General features: G+C 42.1%; 1 protein-coding gene across 1 annotated transcript in view; it reads left to right on the forward strand.

The window, feature by feature from the left end:
- Window positions 1–1,884: 1,884 nt before the first annotated feature.
- The window catches only part of LOC118026220 (transient receptor potential cation channel subfamily M member 3), a 94,950-nt gene continuing 75,727 nt past the window's right edge, over window positions 1,885–21,107 (forward strand). Inside the window, exons 1-7 of the mRNA XM_035028968.1 lie at window positions 1,885–2,208; window positions 3,631–3,765; window positions 8,239–8,289; window positions 16,651–16,686; window positions 16,848–16,988; window positions 19,778–19,807; window positions 20,664–20,953. Of these exons, the coding sequence (XP_034884859.1) occupies window positions 1,885–2,208; window positions 3,631–3,765; window positions 8,239–8,289; window positions 16,651–16,686; window positions 16,848–16,988; window positions 19,778–19,807; window positions 20,664–20,953 (1,007 nt within the window). The remainder of the gene's footprint in view (window positions 2,209–3,630; window positions 3,766–8,238; window positions 8,290–16,650; window positions 16,687–16,847; window positions 16,989–19,777; window positions 19,808–20,663; window positions 20,954–21,107) is intronic.

Genomic DNA, 21,107 nt, shown 5'->3' on the forward strand with positions numbered 1-21,107 from the left:
GAGATTAGAAATGCAGAAACTTGGGTCCCACCCCAGACCTACTAAATCTGATCCTCTGGAGGTAAGGCCCAAGACTCTGTGTTTTAAAAAGCTCTCCGGGTTATTCCTATGCATGCTCAAATTTGAGAGGTGCTGTCTAGAGAGCATTTTGCTCACCCAATTCTTAACTGTAAATGTCTCAGAGCCAAGAAGGAAGAGTCAAGGGGAGGCAGCAGACGGAATCATGTAGCACAATGGTTCCCAAGCTCTGGGGCACATTGAAAACACCTGGAGACTTTTAAAGCTATCAAAACCTGGCTCCCACCCTACCAATGGGATGTGGTTGTTTTGGGGTGCAATCTGGGCATAGGGATGTTTTAAAAGCTGCCCGGCTGATTCTAATGTGCAACAGACTTTGTGAATCCCTGCTTCATCACCAGCAACCCTATCTGCAGCTCATTGCTTCGAGCCTCCACTGCTGAAGAATCCAGAAAGATGGGCAGTACTAGCATTTGCTAGCCACCCCTCCCTCACAAACATCGGAATCAGCAGAGGTGGAATGAAGGGAAAACCCTGGGGCTGAATCTCACGTCTGGCATGATAAATGCCTCTTCTGTTTCCCTTCTGTTAGTAGCTGTTTGGTTTTTAACCTCTCTGGACCTCAGTATCTTCATCTGTCAAACGGAGACAATAAGACCCATTTCCCAGGATTGTTTGGGACATTACATATGATAACATGTGTAAGTGCCTAATATGTTGCCTAGCACACAGTAGATGTCCAAAAACTCTAAGGCAGGTAAGAGCGCTGTCTCTATACCCTGCTCCCCTGCTGGTGGGACATCTAGCAGCATGGGGTCAGGCAAATATTTAGGGATGGCTCCTGGTCAAGGTACCAAGGGTGTTAACTGCAAAAACCCAGTTCACATGTGAATTCATTTATATGATCTCATTCTAGTTTCCCATCCCAGCCAGTAAACAGGATCATTCTTATTGCCCCCATTTCACAAGGCGACAGAACAGTGGTACAGAGAGGACCAAAGTCACACAGCTGTAAAATGGCAGACTTGGGTCCCCTGACTGTAGCCCAGTGTTCTTCCCACCTCCCGTTCTCAGGCCTCACATCCAGCTGCTTGGCAGGTCACATTTATTGACAGGATGCATTGATCTAGACCAGCCCCTTTCCAACAGAACCTTCGATGGTGATGGAACTGTTCTGAATCTGCACTCTCCAAGTCAGAGACCACCAGCCGCATACGGCTCCTGAGCATTCGAAACGTGGCTAGTGTGACGGGAGAATTAAAGTTTTTGTTGTATTTCATTTTGATTAATTTAGATTTAAATAGCCACCCATGAACCACACAGATCTAGCCAGAGAGTCTGGAGAATAACAGGAAACTGAAAATTTATTCCAGTGGCTTCTACCCACCAATCAAAAAAAACCTAAGCCACTTGTTTGCCTTTCTCTTAAAAGATCTTAACTCTTTTTCAATAGACTGGCCAAGCTGGCTCACTAGTTGACGAGGGCATAGCCCCGTGCAACATACAATCGGAACAACGCTTCGCACCACTGATCAGCCAGCAGAAACAACATGTGTTACAGAGTCCTGCTTCTCAAACTTGAATGCGCGCATGAACCATCTGAGACCTTGTTAAAATACAGATTCTGATTTAGCAGATCTAGGGTGGGGCCTGAGCATCTGCATTTCTAGCAAGCGCCCAGGTGCTGCTGCAGCTTCAGCTCCACGGGCCACATGTGGATGAGCAACAGTGCTGAGCAGTGGTCTTCAGTGAGCTGATTTTGTCTCTTTCCTTCCTCCTGGAGGCATCTGGCAATGTCTGGAGACATTCTGGATTGTCATGACTTGGGTCTGGGTGTCATGGGCATCTACTGGGTTGGGTTCAGGGATGCTGCTAAATAATCCACAATGTGCAGGACAGCCCCCACAGGAGAGAATTATCCTGGCCCCAAATGCCAGCAGTGCCCTGTCTGAGAAACCCTGTTGCCCAGCTGAGTCTACTCTTCAGGAAGAGGGGGTGTTGATGGGAGAGTCGTGGAGTAGGTCTTCTTGGTATAATAACTCATCGTTGCTTTCTCTCTCCCACTCTTTCCTCCTCCTTGTCTGCACAGGAACAAATGCCTCGGCCCCAGACCAGCTGAGCTTAGCTCTAGCCTGGAACAGAGTGGACATCGCTCGCAGCCAGATCTTTATTTATGGGCAGCAGTGGCCGGTAGAGTATATGTCACCACCCCTGCAAAGCCCACTTGCTTGGGCAAGGGTATTTGCTTAAGAAGTCTCCGTCCGTCTCCGTCCGAGAGCAGCTCGGAGAAGCTGCTGCCTCTTCTCTAGGATGCAGATGTTCCCTCCCTGGTAGCCCTCCTCGGGCTCGGGCCCCTTTCTCATATTTAGGAAAACACTGCCACCTGGTTGACGCCATGACAAAGCACAACTGCAAACATTCCAGACAGTTCCCATCTCCGGGTGGCCTCTGATGGCAACGTTCAGCTGCAAATGATGCCATCTCTTCCATACGTCTGAGAAAACACAGAAGACAAAAGTGTGTTCGTGCAAGTGAACTAGCGTAGCGTAGAGCTAGCGGTTTGTTTCTGGTTGTCTCTGAGGTTGCTGCGCCCGAGCGGCGGTGCCCCCTGCTAGCGTATGGCCCTGTCACACCCCAGGACGCAGGATTAGCAAGCCTCCGCATGTGGGTACCATCTGGTCTTGGTGGCTGAGCACAGGTCCTCCCTATTCCCAAGCACCACAGAGAGGGAACCAAAGCTTTATATAACTGTTCTTGGTTTGTTTCCCTCGACCGACACTACCAAAATTAAAAACTTGGAAAATTGGCTATTGGGTGGTTGGTGCCTGGATCCCTAGGAGGCAGCCAGCAGTCTGAGATTTGATTTCTGTGCTGGAATAACTAAAGGGCAATACCCACATGGACAGGTCTTCTTTAACCCTGTCTTTCCCGCAGAGAGCTGCTGCCCCCCCCCACAACCCCCCAAGAAGCCCCTGTCTTTATTTAGTGCTGCTAGTGGATGGCTAGTGTGGAAAGATTTGTCAAGGAGTCTAGACACTGGGAAATTTTCGTGAAATGAATTGAATAAAACCGTGGTAAACAGACCAAAGAACCCAAATAGTTGCTGCATCTCTGCATAGAAATGGGTGAGGCAGAAGCAAGGTAGTCTAACACTTAATTAAAATAAAGAAGGGCCTACTGTATATTTTTTGCTGGGGTCCCTCTTTTCAAGGTAGCAGGGATCTAATTCAGAGCCTCAGGAAGATGAAAAGGAGGACAGCAAAGCACCCACCTTGGCACTTCACTAGTATTGCAGAAGTTTGGTCAGAGAATACAAGGAAAATTCTTGTATACCCTTCGTCTTCCTAGGATCCAGAAGAGAAAAAAGGAGTCAAGGAGGAAATAGCTTTTGGAACTAGAAAACTTTGAATTCTATTTGCAAAGACGGGTCCCAAAACACAAGCGAGATTGTGGCTGTCCCAAAAGTGGAGTTGGGAACAGTCTTGCTAGCATGTTCTTGGATGTGCTGAAGGTTTACCAGATGTCAAAGGCATGTCTAAACTGTTCAGGTGAACACCAACGAACTGCATCCCTAGAACCTGGGGCAGACTAACTCAGTGACTTGATTTGCAGGTGGGGTCTTTGGAGCAAGCCATGTTGGATGCCCTAGTTCTGGACAGAGTGGATTTTGTGAAATTACTCATAGAGAATGGAGTAAGCATGCACCGCTTTCTCACCATCTCCAGACTAGAGGAATTGTACAATACGGTAGGACCAAGCTAAGGCACTTTTTATTTCCTCTGTGGTTTTTTTTGTTTGTTTGTTTTACCTTCTCCTGCCCACCCCCTCCCCCCCACATGCCTGTGAGTCTCTTCCCTCCCTTCCAAATGCATGGATCATTTTTCACAAATGTTCCCTTAGACCTTTAGACAACAATGCCAAGTCACCAAGATTCCACTTGTTTTAACTGCTCAGTTGTCAGCATCTAAGGGGGAGAGTTACACGATCACACCAAAAGCTAACATTCTCAGATTCTTACACAAACCCACGAGGCTCTGAAAATTAGAACACAGTGTATGCTGTAAGCCCAGAGGGCGTTTGAGGCAATCAGCAGAGGAGAATTGATTTAATTCAAAGTATCAAAGGAGACCGATTAACTATCCCGCACCATCTTGTTATCCTCAGAGCTATGACATTCATTCCTTTTCCTCTATAATAGAATAAAATGTACAATACCCCTTGCTTGGAGTTACCCCAAAATATGTTTTGTGTTGTTTTGTAATAATTTGCTACTTCATTTACTAGGGATACCAAGGAGTAATCATAAAGAAAAACTACTATTTAGGAAGTTGTTTATAGTATTCAGTGAGTTAAGTATGTTGGCTCTGAGCTGATACTCACTAAAATCCAATGACGTTTAAAGAGTAGATATTGGAAACTTCAAGAGGGAACAGGCTGCTTGGAGAGTACAATTCAGGAAAGTTAAGAAGTCTTTCTTCCCAAAGGTTCTGGACCTACCTCAATAGCATTCGCTGCTTGTTCTTTTGTTTTGAATTCCACAAAGGCACATCCCTTTGGATCTCCAGTAGACTATAATGTGGTTTATACTTACATAAAAACAACATTGCTACATTTCCCAAATACTCTTTCAGTCCAGCTGTGATTAGCATTTTTGGGAAGTAATTCCTATGATACATTAGAAGCAGTATTAAATATGTAAGACTTCTTAATCAAGATCAATAAATTTTTACTTGGAATATTAAAAGAAAGAGTAGGTATTGTTTTCCTGCATTTTACAGGTAAGAAAACAAAGGCCAAGAAGTGAATTGGTTTATTCAAGTTCACAAAACTCCTAAGTAAAGAAGAAAGCCAGTACTGAACCAACACTTCTGTCATAGAGGTTATTCTTCCCCTCATTTGTCACTGCTTCTCTGTCCGCCACCCACAGCTCTAATGAGATAGAGCTTATTGACCTTTCCTCCAGCCAGTGGTGGGTGTTAGGTGGTACCACACTGGCTCTCTCTCCTTCCTGCTGCTGGAACTAGAAAACAGTTTAGCAGAGCAGCTCCAGGTGTCTGTTTCCTCTGCAGATTTTTCTTGCTTCTGCATAGTGACACTTTCAGTACGAATAGACTAAAAATGATAGAGTAGGAGATCCTAGTTTCTATCCCCACCAAAAGATCAATAATTAGCCCTAGGTGAAATGGATAAATTCCCAGAAACATGCAACTGACCAAATCTGAATCATGAAGAAATAGAAAAATTGTAACAGACCAATAACAAGTAAGGAGATGGAATCAGTAATCAGAAACCTCCTGACAAGAAAAGCCCAGGAGTAGGTGGCTTCACAGGGGAATCTTACCAAACATTTAAAGAACTAACCCCAATTCTTGTCCAACTTTTCAAAAAACTTGAAGAGGCAATACTCCCAAATTTATTTTAGGAGGCCAGCATTACACCAACACCAAAGTGAGACACTATGAGAAAATAAAACTACAGGCCAATATCCCTGATGAATATAGGTACAAAAATTCTCAACCAAATACTAGCAATTGAAATTCAACAGCACATTGGAAAGATCATACACCATGACCAAATGGGATTCCATCCCTAAATGCAAGGATGGCTCAATATATGCAAATCAATAAATGCACATCACATTAATAGAATGAAAGACAACTCAAATCATCTCAATAGGGAGGGCGGCAGGGAAAAACAGGCACCCAATTTGGAAAAGAAGAAGTAAAATTGTCTTTGCTGATAACATGATTTTGTATATAGAAAATCCTAAAGACTTCACACACACACACACACGCAAAACTGTTAGAACTAATAAATGAATCCAGTAGAGTTTCATGATACAAAATCAACATATGAAAAGCAGTTGAACGTCTATACACTAACAATAAACAATCTGAAAAAAGAATAAAACAATCCCATTTATGAAAGCATCAAAAACTATAAAATACTTACAGATAAATTTCACCAAGAAGTAAAAATCTATAAAGCAAAAATTATAAGACATTGATTAAAGAAATTGAAGAAGACACAAATAAATGGAAAGATATCCCATGTTCATGGATTAGAAGTGTTAATAATGTTAACTTGTCCATATCACCCAAAGCCTTTTATAGATTCAATACAATCCCTTTCAAAATGCCAGTGGCATTTTTTCATGGAAATAGAAAACACAATCCTAAGATTCACATGGAACCACAAAGGACTCTAAATATCCAAAGCAATATTGAGAAAGAACAAAGGTAGAGGTGTCACCTTTCCTGATTTCAAACTACTTCACAAAGCTATAGTAATCAAGACAGTATTGGCATAAAAATAGTCACATAGACCAATAGAACAGAGTCAGAAGCTCAGCAATAAACACATGTGTATACGGTCAACTAATATTTGAAAAGGGAGCCAGATATAAAAACACAGTTTGGAGGATCCTCAAAATATTTGGGGCTGAAGGGTGGGGAAAATGGGAGATGTTAGCCAAAGGGTATAAACTTTAAGTTACAAGACTAATAAATTCCAGGGATCTAACATACAGCATGGAGACTATAGTTAACAACACCGTATTGTATAATTGAAAGTTGCTATGAGATTAGAGCTTTAATGTTTTCACCATAATCAACAACAAAATGGTAATTATGTTAAGTGAAGGATGTGTTAACTAACCTAATTGTGATAAACAAATCACATTGTACACCTTCAACTTACACAATGTCTTAATCAATTATATCTCAATAAAGCTAGGGAAAATGGGGTTTTCAGTAAAATAAATAAAACAAAACACAGAGTTTAGTGACTTGCATATCAGTTAGAGAATCAAGGTAATGTATTTATTCCAATGATTGGAAAGAAGGAAGTAGGAAAGTTCTAGATCAAGAAAGGTCAATAGATTTCATCACCCAAATCAACTGGTGGTGGTTCCCCAGAGAACTCTGTCAAGAAGGATTATGGGACTGCAAATGGTCTCAGTAATAATAAGGAGCTTGCACATGGTCATAGCTGGTAGGCAGCAGAGCCGGGTGTGGATCCAGGCATTCTGACTCCAGAGTTTGTGTGTTCAATCCCTATATCAGACTGCATTCCTCAGTGGAAAAAGAATTCTGAGAAGGATGTCTCATGAATGGGCAGGGAGTTGAGGTGATACCCAGGATTCGTCTCCATACCTTAATGTGTTCCCACACTGCTGAAGGATTTGCCATCCCTATTTGAGATTCTCCAATAGGGTCACCAGATTTTGCAAATAAAAATACAGGATGCCCAGTTAAATTTGAATCCCAGGTAGACAATGAGTAATTTCTAATATGAGCATGTCCCATGAAATATTTGGGATATACTCATACTAAAAATTATTTCTTATTTATCTGAAATTCAAATTTAACTGGGTATCCTGTATTTTATCTAGCATTCCTATTCCCGAAAGATGACAGGGATAGCAAGTCATTTCACCTTAGCCTCTCTTTTCCTTCCAAGAGCCTGTGGCTTTTTCTTTAGACTAGATTTGAACAAACTGCTACCAAAGAGTCAAATCCAGCCCACTGCCTGTTCTTGTATGGCCTGCAAGCTAAAAAGGTTTCTTAAACATTTTTTAATGATTGCAAAAAATCAATAGGAGAATGATATTTTGCGACGTATTAAAATTATATGACATTTGATTCTCTTTTGGTGTCCATAAATAAAGTTTTATTGATACACGGTCAGGCTCACTGTTGACATATTGTCTCCAGCTGCTTTTGCACAATGGCAGAGTCGAACGGTTGCAGTGAAAAGTATATGACCCACGAAGTCTAAAATATTGACACTTTGGCCATTCACAGAAAACTTTGCCAACCTGTTTTAGACAATTTCTCATTTGTTATGGGTAATAAACAGGTTGTGATCAGCCGTGTGCCAAAGTGTATTTCCAGTGCTCTAAATTGGCCCCTTTTATCTCCGCCGTGCCTCAAAACTAGCCCCTTTCATTATGTTTGGGCCCAGCTGTCCACAGGTTGACAACCTCCTTTACAAAGTTTGAACCTAGAACCTCAAACGCTTTTTCTCAAGGAACCACAATCCAAAAATCTGCCAGCGTGTTGGTTTAGAAAAGACAGGTACAACTGAGCAACTACAACAAGGTTCATCTTAAAGAACTGTCCCTCCACCGGCCAGAACCCTTCCTTCCAGATCCTTCTTGCCTTACCAATGAGAGCCCCTGACCAGCAAAACCATTTGATTCTTCTTTATTGTTTTCAGAGACATGGGCCCTCAAACACATTGTACCACTTGGTCAGGGATGTCAAAAAGGTAAGAACCCTCTCGACTGCAGGTCGGAGGCCCTGTCTTGACTGCTTCCTGTGATTAGAAAGCGCCTCTGTTTTGCATGAGCTGCCAGAGCGTTCCTGTCTCCCCGAGCTCCCTCATTTCAGGACACTGTGTGTATGTCGCCTTTTAACGATGACTCTGCTTACAATGCAGCTGCGGTTTTACCTCCCATCTCTGTGGTTTTAGATGCTTTCATGGGACATAATGCTTTTGGATAGCAGAATGCGTAATGTTTTTGGATAGCTTTGCGCCACGCTGCGTGGATTTCTGCCATTGCCCGTTTTCTTCCATATGCCCCTCACTGTTTGGGGGGCTAGTTTCCATGTTGTCTGACTAACCGTAGGAGGTATCTTCATGTCCTAGCTCCTGATGCCATGCGTCACTGTCACTTCTAACATTATGCAGAGCGCAGGAAGTGTAGCTCAAAAAGTCTCAGGGCATCAGAGACAAAAACACGTGTGTGCATTCCATTCTTCTAACACTTTATTTTTTCCAGTAGGTTTTTTCACGTTATCATCTAATTGATGGGGTGGGGGTGGGGGGGGAAGGCAAGAGGTTTGGATCAAGGAGAATTATTCCCATTTTACAGATACAGAGGCTGAAATGTAAGGAGGTGAGAACTGTAGTACGTGGTTAGGGAAGAGGCAGAATTCAAACTCAGATCCTTTGATTAACAATAATAAAATTTTAGTGACGACCAGGTGCGTGGCACTAATCTAAGCCTGCTGTATGTCGCAGCTCATTTCATCTTCATGACAATTCTATGAAGTTGAATTACTATTTTATTATCATTATTATATAGTATGATTCCCATTTATAGATGAGAAGAGTGAGGTGCAGGGAAGCTGTTTAATCTTAGCTAAGTGCTTGTTTTTTTGCTCCATTTGATCTCTCTCAGAGGTAACTTCATTCCAAATCCTTGACAGCATTCCCAGAGACTGCTGTTTTTAACTCCAAAGGAGGAAATAGATGGGGGCACTTTTCCCACCCCCTACACATACGTATGCACACCCACCCACCACTCACCAAAGCCTGTAGGACCTACTCAGAGGAAGCTACAAAGTAAGGTCAAAAATAGAGTACGATTCCTTCATCTCATATGGAGTCATTGTCTAGAACTTCCCTTAGGTGTTTCCCTTGAAAGGTCAAGTAAAAGTCCTGGGGCTGCTTAGAATGTTCCTACTAACCAACTAGACCTTTACTAGTAATGAGTAAAGGGTACAAAAAAACAAACAAAAACCTTCTGTTGGCTCTTGGAAACTTTCCTCTCATCTCTACACAACCTTACTGAAGGATTTTTCATCTGTGTGAGCGAGTGAAGCCTGGTGTTCTTTCAAAGCAAGAGAAACAAATGCTGTGCAATCTATACATCCAACCCAACCACCACTTTACCAAGATCTCCTCTTTCCCTGATCGGCCCCATTTTGAGCCAGAAGCACATCTGCCCTCAACAGAGCCCTTTCCCTTACCCTCAAGCCTTCCAATATTGTGTAATTTATCCTGGCTTAGAATTGCCTGGAAACTAGGGGGAAGGATCTCGAAAGATTAAGTGTGTACATCTACTGTGTATTCTTTGCCATGATATTTGTCGCTCATGTACAATAAAATGTCCTGAGAGTTTTTAAATGATAAAGAAGATATTATCCCCGCCCCCATCACCTTGAGCTAGTCTGTGTCACTGCAGGAATTGTGAGGCTTGCTGAGGAGACAACTATGCCTTTGTCCCTCAATCTCAGCCAGTGGCCAATTCGAGCCTTCAAATAAAGTCACTGATTCACCTTCATCCCCTAGTTTCTCAATATCTTGCCTGATTTTCAAAGGGATTTTTGCAGTTAGATTTCATTGAATATAAATGATCAAAATCCCTCCTCTTAGGTTCTCTTCCTTGTACAGCTCTGCTTTGCAACATCATCTTCTCCCTTCTGAAATCCCCTTCGCCTGCCTCTTACATTGGCTCATGTCACTTGCATTAGAAGGCATGTATTTTTAAAGTAGGGTTTTTTTTTTTAAACTTCTTAGCTAAAGATGTACTTCAAAAGTAATATAAACTAATGAGAAAGAATGGGATGGTAAGGATTTGGGAGGAAGGAGTATTAGGATCGGTCTTATTTTTCTTTCAAGTGTGATCCAAATATTGGAACAGAAATACATAAGGATTCACTTAGGTACTGAATTAGTAACTGGAAAAAGTGATTACAGATGACCCAGTATAGTTCTGAACTGGCTTAGGAACAATTTATCCTTTTACCTGGGAAAAGAGACTGCCAATAAGGTGGGGAGAAACAGACAGCCTGTTTTTCGTTTCTTCCCTTGGGAAGAGAGAGGAACAGGAAAAGCAGACTCCTGTTTACTTCTATGATAAAGGTGAGTCTCTGACTTGGACAACAAAAAGGTATAACAATGGGAGCCAAAGGAGCTGGAAGTCTCTAGGTTTTATGTAATATGGATGAAGGGAGCTAAAAATGAGGGGGTTTTGTGTTTTCTCAAGAAGTAAATGGGAGAGGGGTGCCTAGGTGGCTCAGTCAGTTAAGTGACTGCCTTCGGCTCAGGTCATGATCTCAGGGTCCTGGGATCGAGCCCTGAGTTGGGCTCCCCGCTCAGCGGGGAGCCTGCTTCTCCCTCTCCATCTGCCTCTCCCCCCACTCATGCTCTCTCTCGCTCTCTCTCGCAAATAAAAAAATAAAACTTAAAAACAAAAAAGTAAATGAGAGAAATTAACATTGGTTCTCATCTTCCTCAGGTGGTTTCAGATGACTTCCAGAAATTTAAGCCAATGCGATACGCAAAGTCTACAAAAGCTAGGTTTAAAATGCTAAGAAAATCTTGGGCAGCTTAACCAATTTTCAAAATTAAGGAACTTGATAATTAGCATGTGCTTTGTGCTTTATGATTGTAGGACTTTATGTTACCTATTAGTTGATGTGATCTGTGACAAAAAACTATTAACCAGTAAGTGATAAGCCCTGGTACAAAATGCTACTCCTATGTTAGGATCATAGTTCTGAACCTTAAACATAGTGTTCAAAGATATATCCGGAAAATCAAATGCAAGTAACTCTTAGGAATCCAGGCAATGCATTTAGGAATCATCAAACGGTCCCACGTTAACCGCATGATTATCTCCAAGTCCAACTCTCCCTTGATATCAACAGAACTGAGTTTGGAGAACTGAATCTCAAATTAGTAATTTCAAGGGTACACTCTAGGAGCAAGGAGGTAAAAAGTTGGTTATACAGCATCAATCAGAAATTTAAAATGTTAGAGTCCAGCCCAGTTCCTGGAACTGCTTTCCTGCATAAATCCATTGGATGCACCAACGCGACATTAATCCAGAGCGGCCCGAGTCTGTTTGCTTTTCCGTGAAATCTAACTTGCTATTTTTAGAAGCTAACTGTCTGCTCGATTTGTGCCTCTATATGTTTTAAAGTACTAGTTTTTCTTTCTTAACTTAAATGTGCTAATACTTCACATGACCTGTACTATCATTTCCCACCAAGGGAGGGTGATAGTTGAGTATTACATAGAAATAGTTGTGAAGTTATGGTAGTTTAAAATTCATTCACATGGGAATTAAGACCCAGAGCTTTGGCAGAATGAAAGGGTGGGGGAAGAATTTAAGACACTCTTTGGATAAAGAAAGGACATTTTGATAATCCCATCTGCCAAATTCATGCAGATTTGCAAAAGCATTTTTATTTTTTAAAAGATTGCCTGGTTATAACCAAGCTGAACATTGCGGAATGTCCTCTTTTCCTTGAACTTTCACCAAAATAGACTTTTGCCCACCCTTCCTTGGTAAACCCAACAACCAGCAATCATTTTACACCCTACATACACCGGAAGGAAGCAATTTTGTTTTGAAGGCTTGTTAATAAGTTTCCACAAAATGTGTTTCCTAAACAGCTGAAATCTGATAGTGATATCATGAGCTGACTTCTGAAAAAGAGTATATTCAGAAGAGCAGATCCAATACATGCATTTAAACTACTCTTTTAATTAAAAGTCATCTTTAGGATGGCATGGATTAAAACTTAGCATCAGAGAAGTAGCTCATGGCATGAGAAAAGGGGACAACATTTTCATGTTGTCAGTTTGTATCTACGGATGGAGCCAAAGTTCTCTGTTTCACTCTGTGGATCAAATGGTTTGAGTCACATGGCTTGCAATGTGTTGTTGAGGCATGAAAGGGGACATAAGTGTTCAGGCATTACCAATTACCAAAGTAATTACCAAAAGAGGGAGGAGGGAAGAACAGAAATGACAGAAGGAGCATTACTCCAGTGTCGTCGTTGGCTTCCTATTTGAAAAGCACCCAAGCGAAGGAAGACTCCTCCAGAAGGTTTTTGGACATTACCTGTGGTATGTGAGGTGCTGTTCACTTTCTCTGCTTTTTCCAAAGGAGGTGGATGTGATGTGCACAACACCATTCCCGTCTAGCCCTTTACCCATCCCTGTCTCTGAGCCCTCAGCTCCACTAATCACATTTCAGGGGCGATGAGTAGAAACTATGTCAACCCTGCACACTCTGGACAACAATCTTTGCCCAGTGCCCAGGCAGCATAGAAATAAGAGCAGCCTGCCAGGTAGTGGTCAGACCATTGGACCTTTAGAAATAGACATGATCTTTCGAAGTAACTCTGTCCAAAGTGCCTGTTTTCAGAGTGTAAACTGAGGCACAGAGTAAAGAAATGATCTGCCCAGGGTCACAGAAAGGCAGAGCTAGGACCACAGTGGAGCCCAGTGCTGTTTCCACTGCGGGGTCATACTGCAGGCTGTTCTCTGCGTCTTTGACATCTAAGGTCACAGGTGGCCAAGACCGTCAGTCCGGCACGTCAGACATACCCCAATGCTCCCAACCCCTTCAGAGTCATCCAGGACACAGGTATCACAAGAGGCTCAAATTGTACCTGATTTTATTAATTTTATGAAATCTATTTCTTCCTCCCCAAAAGATTTCCATTCTTCCTAGTAAAAATTGTGAAACTAATTTCCCTTAATTTCTGTGCTTTCAAAGCCTCTGGGGGGTAAAAAAACAAAAAAACAAAAAAACAGACGCAATCAGTCTTGCAGGCTTTCAAACACATTACTTGGTAAAGTAAGCTCTCCCTCCTCCTGATATCACTTTAACAAGGGCATCTGACTCTGACTCTCTCCTGATTTCCAAATCCTCCAATCTGCTATATTCATTTACATCGCTTTCTTCCACATATAAAACAGAACAGGCAGGTAAATGCTGGCGGAACCGCCATTGGCTTTGGTCAGGTGAACATCGTCCCCTTGTGGTCAAACAGAAGGCAGGCCAGTTCCTTTAAGGCCTTCGCTCCAAGCTGGGCAGAACCCAGAAGGTTCATTGAATCCCTTCTCTGGCTTGAGACCAGATCCTGTATAAGTCACTTCAAAATAAGCTTTACATGAGAAGTTCCTACAAAAAAAGATTCCAGCATCTTCTTTGGTAGTATATAAACCTAATAGCCCTTTATGAATAAAATCATTTGCAAAAAACGTTTTCTTTGCCCCTCTCAAATTTTTATTATTTTGCATTTTACCATGATCACTTTCCTGATAACCCCCACTCCTATAGACAATCCAAAAGCATAATTATCGCCACTCACTATTGGTCTTCAGGCAATATTGGTGTCTTGTTCTTAGAATTCAAACTGATGTTCACACATTGGTGTCTCAAAAGAAAATATATAGGGGTTAGGTTCGCTGTTACTCGTGTGTTTTAAATTTAGAAAATTCTTACAGGATTGAAAATGGGCACAAATTCGTAGACTTGCTATCCTGCTTTTCAATAGCATCACACTAAATCTTGTAGGGATGTTTCTGCAACCTGGTACTTGAGCATCATAGACCATAGAGGCCATCGAGCTCCACCCCTTGTACAGGGAAGAAAACTGAGGCTTTGAGGGAAACTGGTTGATTTATGAAGGACAGACAGAAAGAAGCCCAGGGCAGTTGATTCTTGGCCAGTGTTCTTTCCCCTGCCTGCCTCACAGTGCCCAGGAGAATAACACAAATGCAGGGCCTCCTCTGCAGGTCATCCTTATGGGAGCCAAATGCAGAAGAGAGGAGGCCGACCCATGCGTGTCCAGCCTCTCAGGCTCCTCTACTCTTGAAATACGAGGCCTGCCTAACCGTCGGGTACAGCCCATCGAGACAGAAACTCGCAGCCTTGTTCACCTGCCCCCAAACAGTGGAGAAAAGCAGTTGCATGAGGAATATTTTTAAACTGTTTCATGTTTATGGAAAGGGCAATCCATGAACAGTTACCATCTTCAGACTTTCTCTAAGTTCCCTTTTCTCAGTTTTTGCCACGCTTTGCATAAAGAGGTCAGGCAGGTGGCCTTTTCTGATGGCCCGCAGGGAGCTTCCCCTTGCCAGTTCCATTAGACTGATGAGCTGGTCCTCAGAGGAGATTGTGAAATTCTGAGCATGGCGGGCAGGAGAATAAGGCCATTTTTATGAAAGGACGTTTCGGTGGGGGTTCTGATGAGCCAAGCTCAAGGATGGGAGGGGTTCTCTGCCTCAAGGTGCTTCCACCGCAAATGCGACCGACCGCCTTCCCACTGTCCCATTGTGCTCAGCTGGCTCAAATAAGGTCCCCCGAGCCTGCTTTGTGCCCCAAGCCAAGGGAGAGGTAGAACCTGATGGGTAGGAACTGGTCAGGGGCAGCAAGCAAGTCTAGAGGGTAGCACTAGGATCTCCTATGCTTAGGCTGGTGCATGAACTGCTATCCCTTCGTTCCTACCCCACTGAAAATACCGACAGCGCGATCGGCGTATTTCAAGTCAAGTTTCCACAGTGACATGGGGCTATCCCAAACACGACAACTCATAGACTGTGGCTAGTTAGTTGTGTTACTGACAAGAAAACAGTACTGAGAAACCTGAAACTGAGACTTGATCCCAGCCACATCAATGAATGGCACTGTTTTACTCATTCACATCCTGAATGCCTACCACACACCAGTCACCATAAAAGGCGCCTGGGAATACAAAGATCAGTAACACCATCAAAGCTATAGGTTTGATGGAAGGATACAGTGGGCCTCCTCTAACCCTGAATCCCCTTCAAATGGATGCTGTTGGCCATAGCAAAGCTGAGTAAGGATAACTGAAAACCTACCCTCGGTTCCGCAAAAACAAGTGAAGCTCATTTCCTAATGACAATGTTTATACACCATGAATTTTCCGATTCTGCCATGTGAGCCCACCTGACCCACCTTGTTTAGTACAAACTTCATCGTATCTCAGAATCACCTGGGGAGCTGATAAAGCCCGTAGAAGCCCACATTGAAGCCAGTCTTTTGTGCTGTCACCAAGTTCGCCGGGTGATTCTGATGCCACCAAAGGTGGAAAGCCACCACCATGGCTATGAGCCGCTTCTGTGAAGTGGCAGAGATCTCACACAGCATCGGGGTGGGTCCTGCATCAGGGACAAAAGTAGACAGAGCCCTCATGCCTCTCCAAAATATATGTAAGGACACAGTGTGCAGTACCCTTGTTATTCATGGTATAGAGCGCGCTCCTGCATCAGAAAACTAAACCAGACAGTGAGTTAATTATTCGCACCCTTTGGAACTCGTGGTGCGCTCAGAACTTCCCGCAGATGGAATTAACTCTTCCTTGACCTAGCAGAGCAGGTATTTTCCTTAGACCATACAGAGCGCCCTTTTGATGTCGAAACCAGTAATGAGTAGACAATGTTAAAACCTCTTGTGTTTTTGCATCTATATATGCAAGCAGCTAAAACTTACCCTATCACTCTCTTAAACACAATAGTGTTTAAGAAACACTATTCTCTTTGAAAGAAAATATCCAAAACCTCCTTAATTCCGGAAAACAAATATTCCCTCAATAAAATCTCTTCTCATGCCACCTCCTTTCTCTTTAACCACAAGGGGTGCTCATAAATGACTTCACCCTGACATCCATCCACTCTCCTTTTATGAAAAAGTGCTCGTTTGTTTTTTTTCATTGTTAATAGAGGTTTTGCCAAGGAACTCTAAGCATATCCCACCTGATGTAGGTCCTGGTAATAACAATCATCTTCTGGAAGGAGTCTTCATTTAGTGATTGGGAAGAAGTAAATGATCAGCAGGAGAGTGGTAACAAGCCTGGGTCAGAGGCAGAGCAGAGCTGGGAGGGGGCCCAGGGAACGCTTGGGGAACCGAGTTGCTAGCGGCTGGGACTCAGAGCATTTGCCATGTCAGGCCTTGTGTTTTTTCTGCTACACTGGTGTTTTTTTCTCCCCAGCTGAAGACTTGAATAAATATTTTGATTTTCTGTTATTGCCGACGATTACTGCATCTTCTTATTTAACTTATGTCTTCTTTCCAAGCGAGAATATCCAGGTTTCGGTTGGATCTATTTTAAGGTGAATTAATTAACCAGCATAATACTACATTCATATGTTTCTTAATTCATTTTTTTTTTTACTCTAAAATAGTTACAGAACACATGGCATCGAATCCCTAGTAAACCACGCTGTCTTTTGGATTTGTTTGTGTGTGTGTGTGTTTCGTTCTTCCCTCATAGGGGAACCTGCCCCCAGACTATAGAATCAGCCTGATTGACATCGGCCTGGTGATCGAGTACCTGATGGGTGGGGCTTATCGCTGCAACTACACGCGCAAGCGCTTCCGGACGCTCTATCACAATCTCTTTGGCCCCAAGAGGGTGAGTTTTGCAGCAAGTTCCCTTTTCTTGACTCCTGGAAGGACTAGGGCGGGACACATTGGGGAGGTGCCCTCCTTATCTCCAAGGGGGAGATCAGATAAGAAGGCAACTGGCCCACCCACCTCTTCCTTCCACCATCAAATCCATTAAGAAAAAAAAAAAAAGCAATGTATTGGGTGATACACCCTTTCTTTTCTTCACTAGGTCCAGTTAAAATCAGAAACTGGCACTGGGAGTGAGCCTTAATGATCAGGGAATAATAATTAAATTCAAATTAATCTTATCTACCTCAGTCGTTTTCAAGGTTTTTGGTATTGGGATCTATTTATACTTTTAAAAAATTATTGACGACCCCAAAAAGCTCTTATTTATGGGAGTTCTATCGATCACTATTATCGTGTTAGAAATTAAAGACTTAACAATATTTATTAATTAATATTAATTCATTTTAAATTAACTGTAAGAAGCCCATTACATGTTAACATAAATGACATGTTTATGAAAAATAACTATATTTTCAAAAAAAAATTGGTGGTAAGAGTATCATTGTTCTACATTTTTTGCATATTTCTGTAATATCTGGCTTAATGGAAGAAAGCTAGATTCTCATATCTACTTCTGCAGTCTGCCAGATGTTTTGGTTGAAATATACAAAGAAAATCTGACTTCACACAAATATGTGACAAATATGACATATATGTGTCATATATACGTCATGTGTATATAAAGGAAGGAGTATTTTAATAAAATCTTTACAGATAATTATAGATACTCTTTTTTGATGCTATATACATCAAAACTCAGTTAGCAATTTCTTAAAGATTAGTTGCAACACAAAATCTGAAATAACGTCAATGAACTCTTTATACTCTGCTACTTTAAAATGCATTGATTGAGCTCACACTTTGTATGGATCTTGGAACATGGTAGACTGGTCATTGTAGAATACTGGTTTGTTGAGTTATGTAGATCTGATGGTTGACAAATTTCATTAAACAATTTCAAAAACTCACCTTCATTAATCTCACCTCCAATTTCATCAGAAAAGTCTTTAACTTCTGAAAAACTGTCCAGGTCGTGGGGGAAAGGATATGCAAGTTTCCAAAAATTCTAATTTTTTCTAATTTCTGCTTGGAAAATGTTGTCATTGGCAACAGATACCACCAGTTATTTTCCTTGAAACAACAGCCTCACTTCGGCCATTTCCAAAAATGTCTGCCAAATGTCCAAGTCTAAGTAAACCATGGTTTGTCTGCCAGTCGTTCCTTCAGGTCGATCGCCCATGAAACAGTGTGGCCATAATCCAAATAACTGCATGTTTGTCCTCAGGACAACCCGTCCCGGTTCAGTATGTAGCAGAAGTGCTTTATGCACATTTCCCATTTCATCCCTCAAAATAGTCAAAAGACTTTTTTTAGTATTGAGGGTAGAGATTTAATAAAGTTAATATTTTTTCTTAGGCCTCATCAAAGGCTTCTTAAGTATAACTGGATTTTTGTTTGTCTTTAAACTTCAAATGCCTAACGGTGGAATCTAACGACAACTAGTAAAGTTTGGTGTCCCTGCCTTCTTCTTTCCTGCTAAGGCCCCCAGCAGTTTGCTCACCACTGTCTTTTCGCACCATCACTGCAAAATGTTAACACGGTGTCAAAACCAAAGAGCATCTTAGTAGTCTTAGGAAAACACCCTTGACTTCACAGAGCCCCAGAAAGGATCACATGGTTCCTGGACCACATTTTGAGAACTGTTACTCTAGCTGGTGGTGGGCATGATTTCTACTTTTAACACAGCTGATCTTCTGATGATGAAAGTATTTGATGGGGCTCGAAGACCACTTTGAAAACACCAAAAAGTATAAATCAGGAGAAAAAAAATCACACAAATTTCAAACTGGTGGTCACTTTAGAAGCTAAAAGGGAAAGAAAGGGAGAGAGACAAGGTTCAGGCTATTCCTACTTTTGTTTTATTCCAAAATAAAATTTGGAGGAATGGTGAGTGCTGTAACCTTATTAGTTACCCGAACAACTTCCAAGATAGCACTCCACCATTCTGTAACGCTTAGAACACAGCACTGGAATTCCTGACCCCTGAGATGTAATTTCGTATCTCCGCTTCTTAGATATAAATCAAGTTCTGTAATTCGCTGAGTTGCCTTCTCTCTCCGTCTTGGCCTGTGGCTATTTTTCACATTCCCAGCATGACCAATGATGCCACTGTATGTGCTGACACTTTCCGTGTCATTGAGCACCTTCTGCCACGGTCAGCACATGCCCCTGTAGCCCCACACACCCTTGCTTTACTGGACAGCTACATAGGGAGATGGCCGGCATGAAGCCTCTGAACACATACTCTGAATAGTCGTATTCCAAGTCTCCAGGTAGTAGAGGCCTTTCAGAGGTTTGAGAAACATCTTATGGTTTGACTGAACATTTTATGGCTCAGCCAAGTGCTGGAGGTCATGGAGATGTCAGCCAACCAGGACATTTCTGGAAAGATGGAAGAAATTTTGGTCCATAAAAGAGATTACAAACCTGCAGGCTCTACCCTTCGCAATCTCATTATGCCTCTCTGGAGTTCTGATTCTCTGTGATTCACCAAAATCACCAAATCCCTAATTCTCCTAGAATTTCTATAAATGGGTTCCCCTTGTGGTGTTCTATTTAGTGAAATGAATAAATGCTGTATGGTACAATAGAGTTCTTCTATTACCTGGTTAAGATATAATAGGATTCTTTTCTTACCTCTATAAAGAAAGATCTAACTTTATGTATAACATTTTTTTTAAACAGCCCAAAGCCTTGAAACTACTGGGAATGGAGGTAAGTTTATGCCCAAATTATTAATGTCAATTATTTGTTCTCTTTATTTTACATTTTAAATATATATATGTATATACATATATATGTTCATTTAATTGGTAAGGCTTAGTACATGATTCTAAAATAAAGAAGGGAATTTTTTTCCAGTATTGAAGGGGGGGGACAAGTTACAGTAGCTTTGAAAATTCCACCATGAGGTTGCATTAGCATTACAAGTAAGAAAATAAATCTTATTTGAAATACTAACTTGAAAACCAAGAAAGCACATAAATTCCAGTGAGTGAAATCTATTCATGGGTGTTTACAACTGGCAACAGATCCAAAGGCCAGAAATACTTCACAAATGCACCTAAGAGGTATGTAGAAACTGGAGATAGATCATCTGTTTCCCATTTTCCATCTTTTGTTTGTGTGGGTATTGTTTATGCACCTGCAAGAATAGGATGTCCTTGTCCTTTCCGAGAAAAGGGCAGCTCTATCCATCATGAGGCACAAATAGCCTTACCTGTAGGAAAAAAATGGACAAAAGTGAAAGGAGGGAGGGAGGGAGGGAGGGAGGAAGGAAAGAAAAAAAAAGAAAGAAGAGAAGAGAGGAAGGGAATGACCCATCAAAAATACTTTTTAAAAAATTAAGTATAACACTGGCATGTTCCTATAGGGCTGTGCTTATACATTCATTATAACTTGTTTTAAAGTTAGGCATGAGGGCTTTTGGGATAGGAGCTGGGATAGGCTAGTTCATTTCTCTGTCAATCCCAGAACAGGACCCATAATAGATATACAATAAATAACCGTTTTAAAAATTTAACTGATTCATTTCTAACTCCACCTCTATGTTTTTTCCCTAAAATTACAGGATGATGTCCCCTTAAGGCGAGGAAGAAAGACCACCAAGAAGCGAGAAGAAGAGGTGGACATTGACTTGGATGACCCTGAGATCAACCACTTCCCTTTCCCTTTCCATGAGCTGATGGTGTGGGCCGTCCTGATGAAGAGGCAGAAGATGGCCCTGTTCTTCTGGCAGCATGGTGAGGAGGCCATGGCCAAGGCCCTGGTGGCCTGTAAGCTCTGCAAAGCCATGGCTCACGAGGCTTCGGAGAATGACATGGTGGACGACATCTCCCAGGAGCTGAACCACAACTCCAGGTTGGCCAGCCCAGCAGGTGGGGTGGTCGGGGGACCAGGAGAGAAGGCGGGCCTCAAATACTGGAGGGTCCTAGCTACCCAAACCCGTAAGTGGAGGTAATATCGCCTCACACAGAGGGTGGGCACGAATAATTAGCATTTGTGGCACCCGGTG

The sequence above is a fragment of the Mirounga leonina genome, unplaced genomic scaffold, assembly GCF_011800145.1.
Source record: "Mirounga leonina isolate KUSES-001 unplaced genomic scaffold, KU_Mleo_1.0 Mir_224, whole genome shotgun sequence".
In the NCBI taxonomy this organism is placed as follows: domain Eukaryota; kingdom Metazoa; phylum Chordata; class Mammalia; order Carnivora; family Phocidae; genus Mirounga; species Mirounga leonina.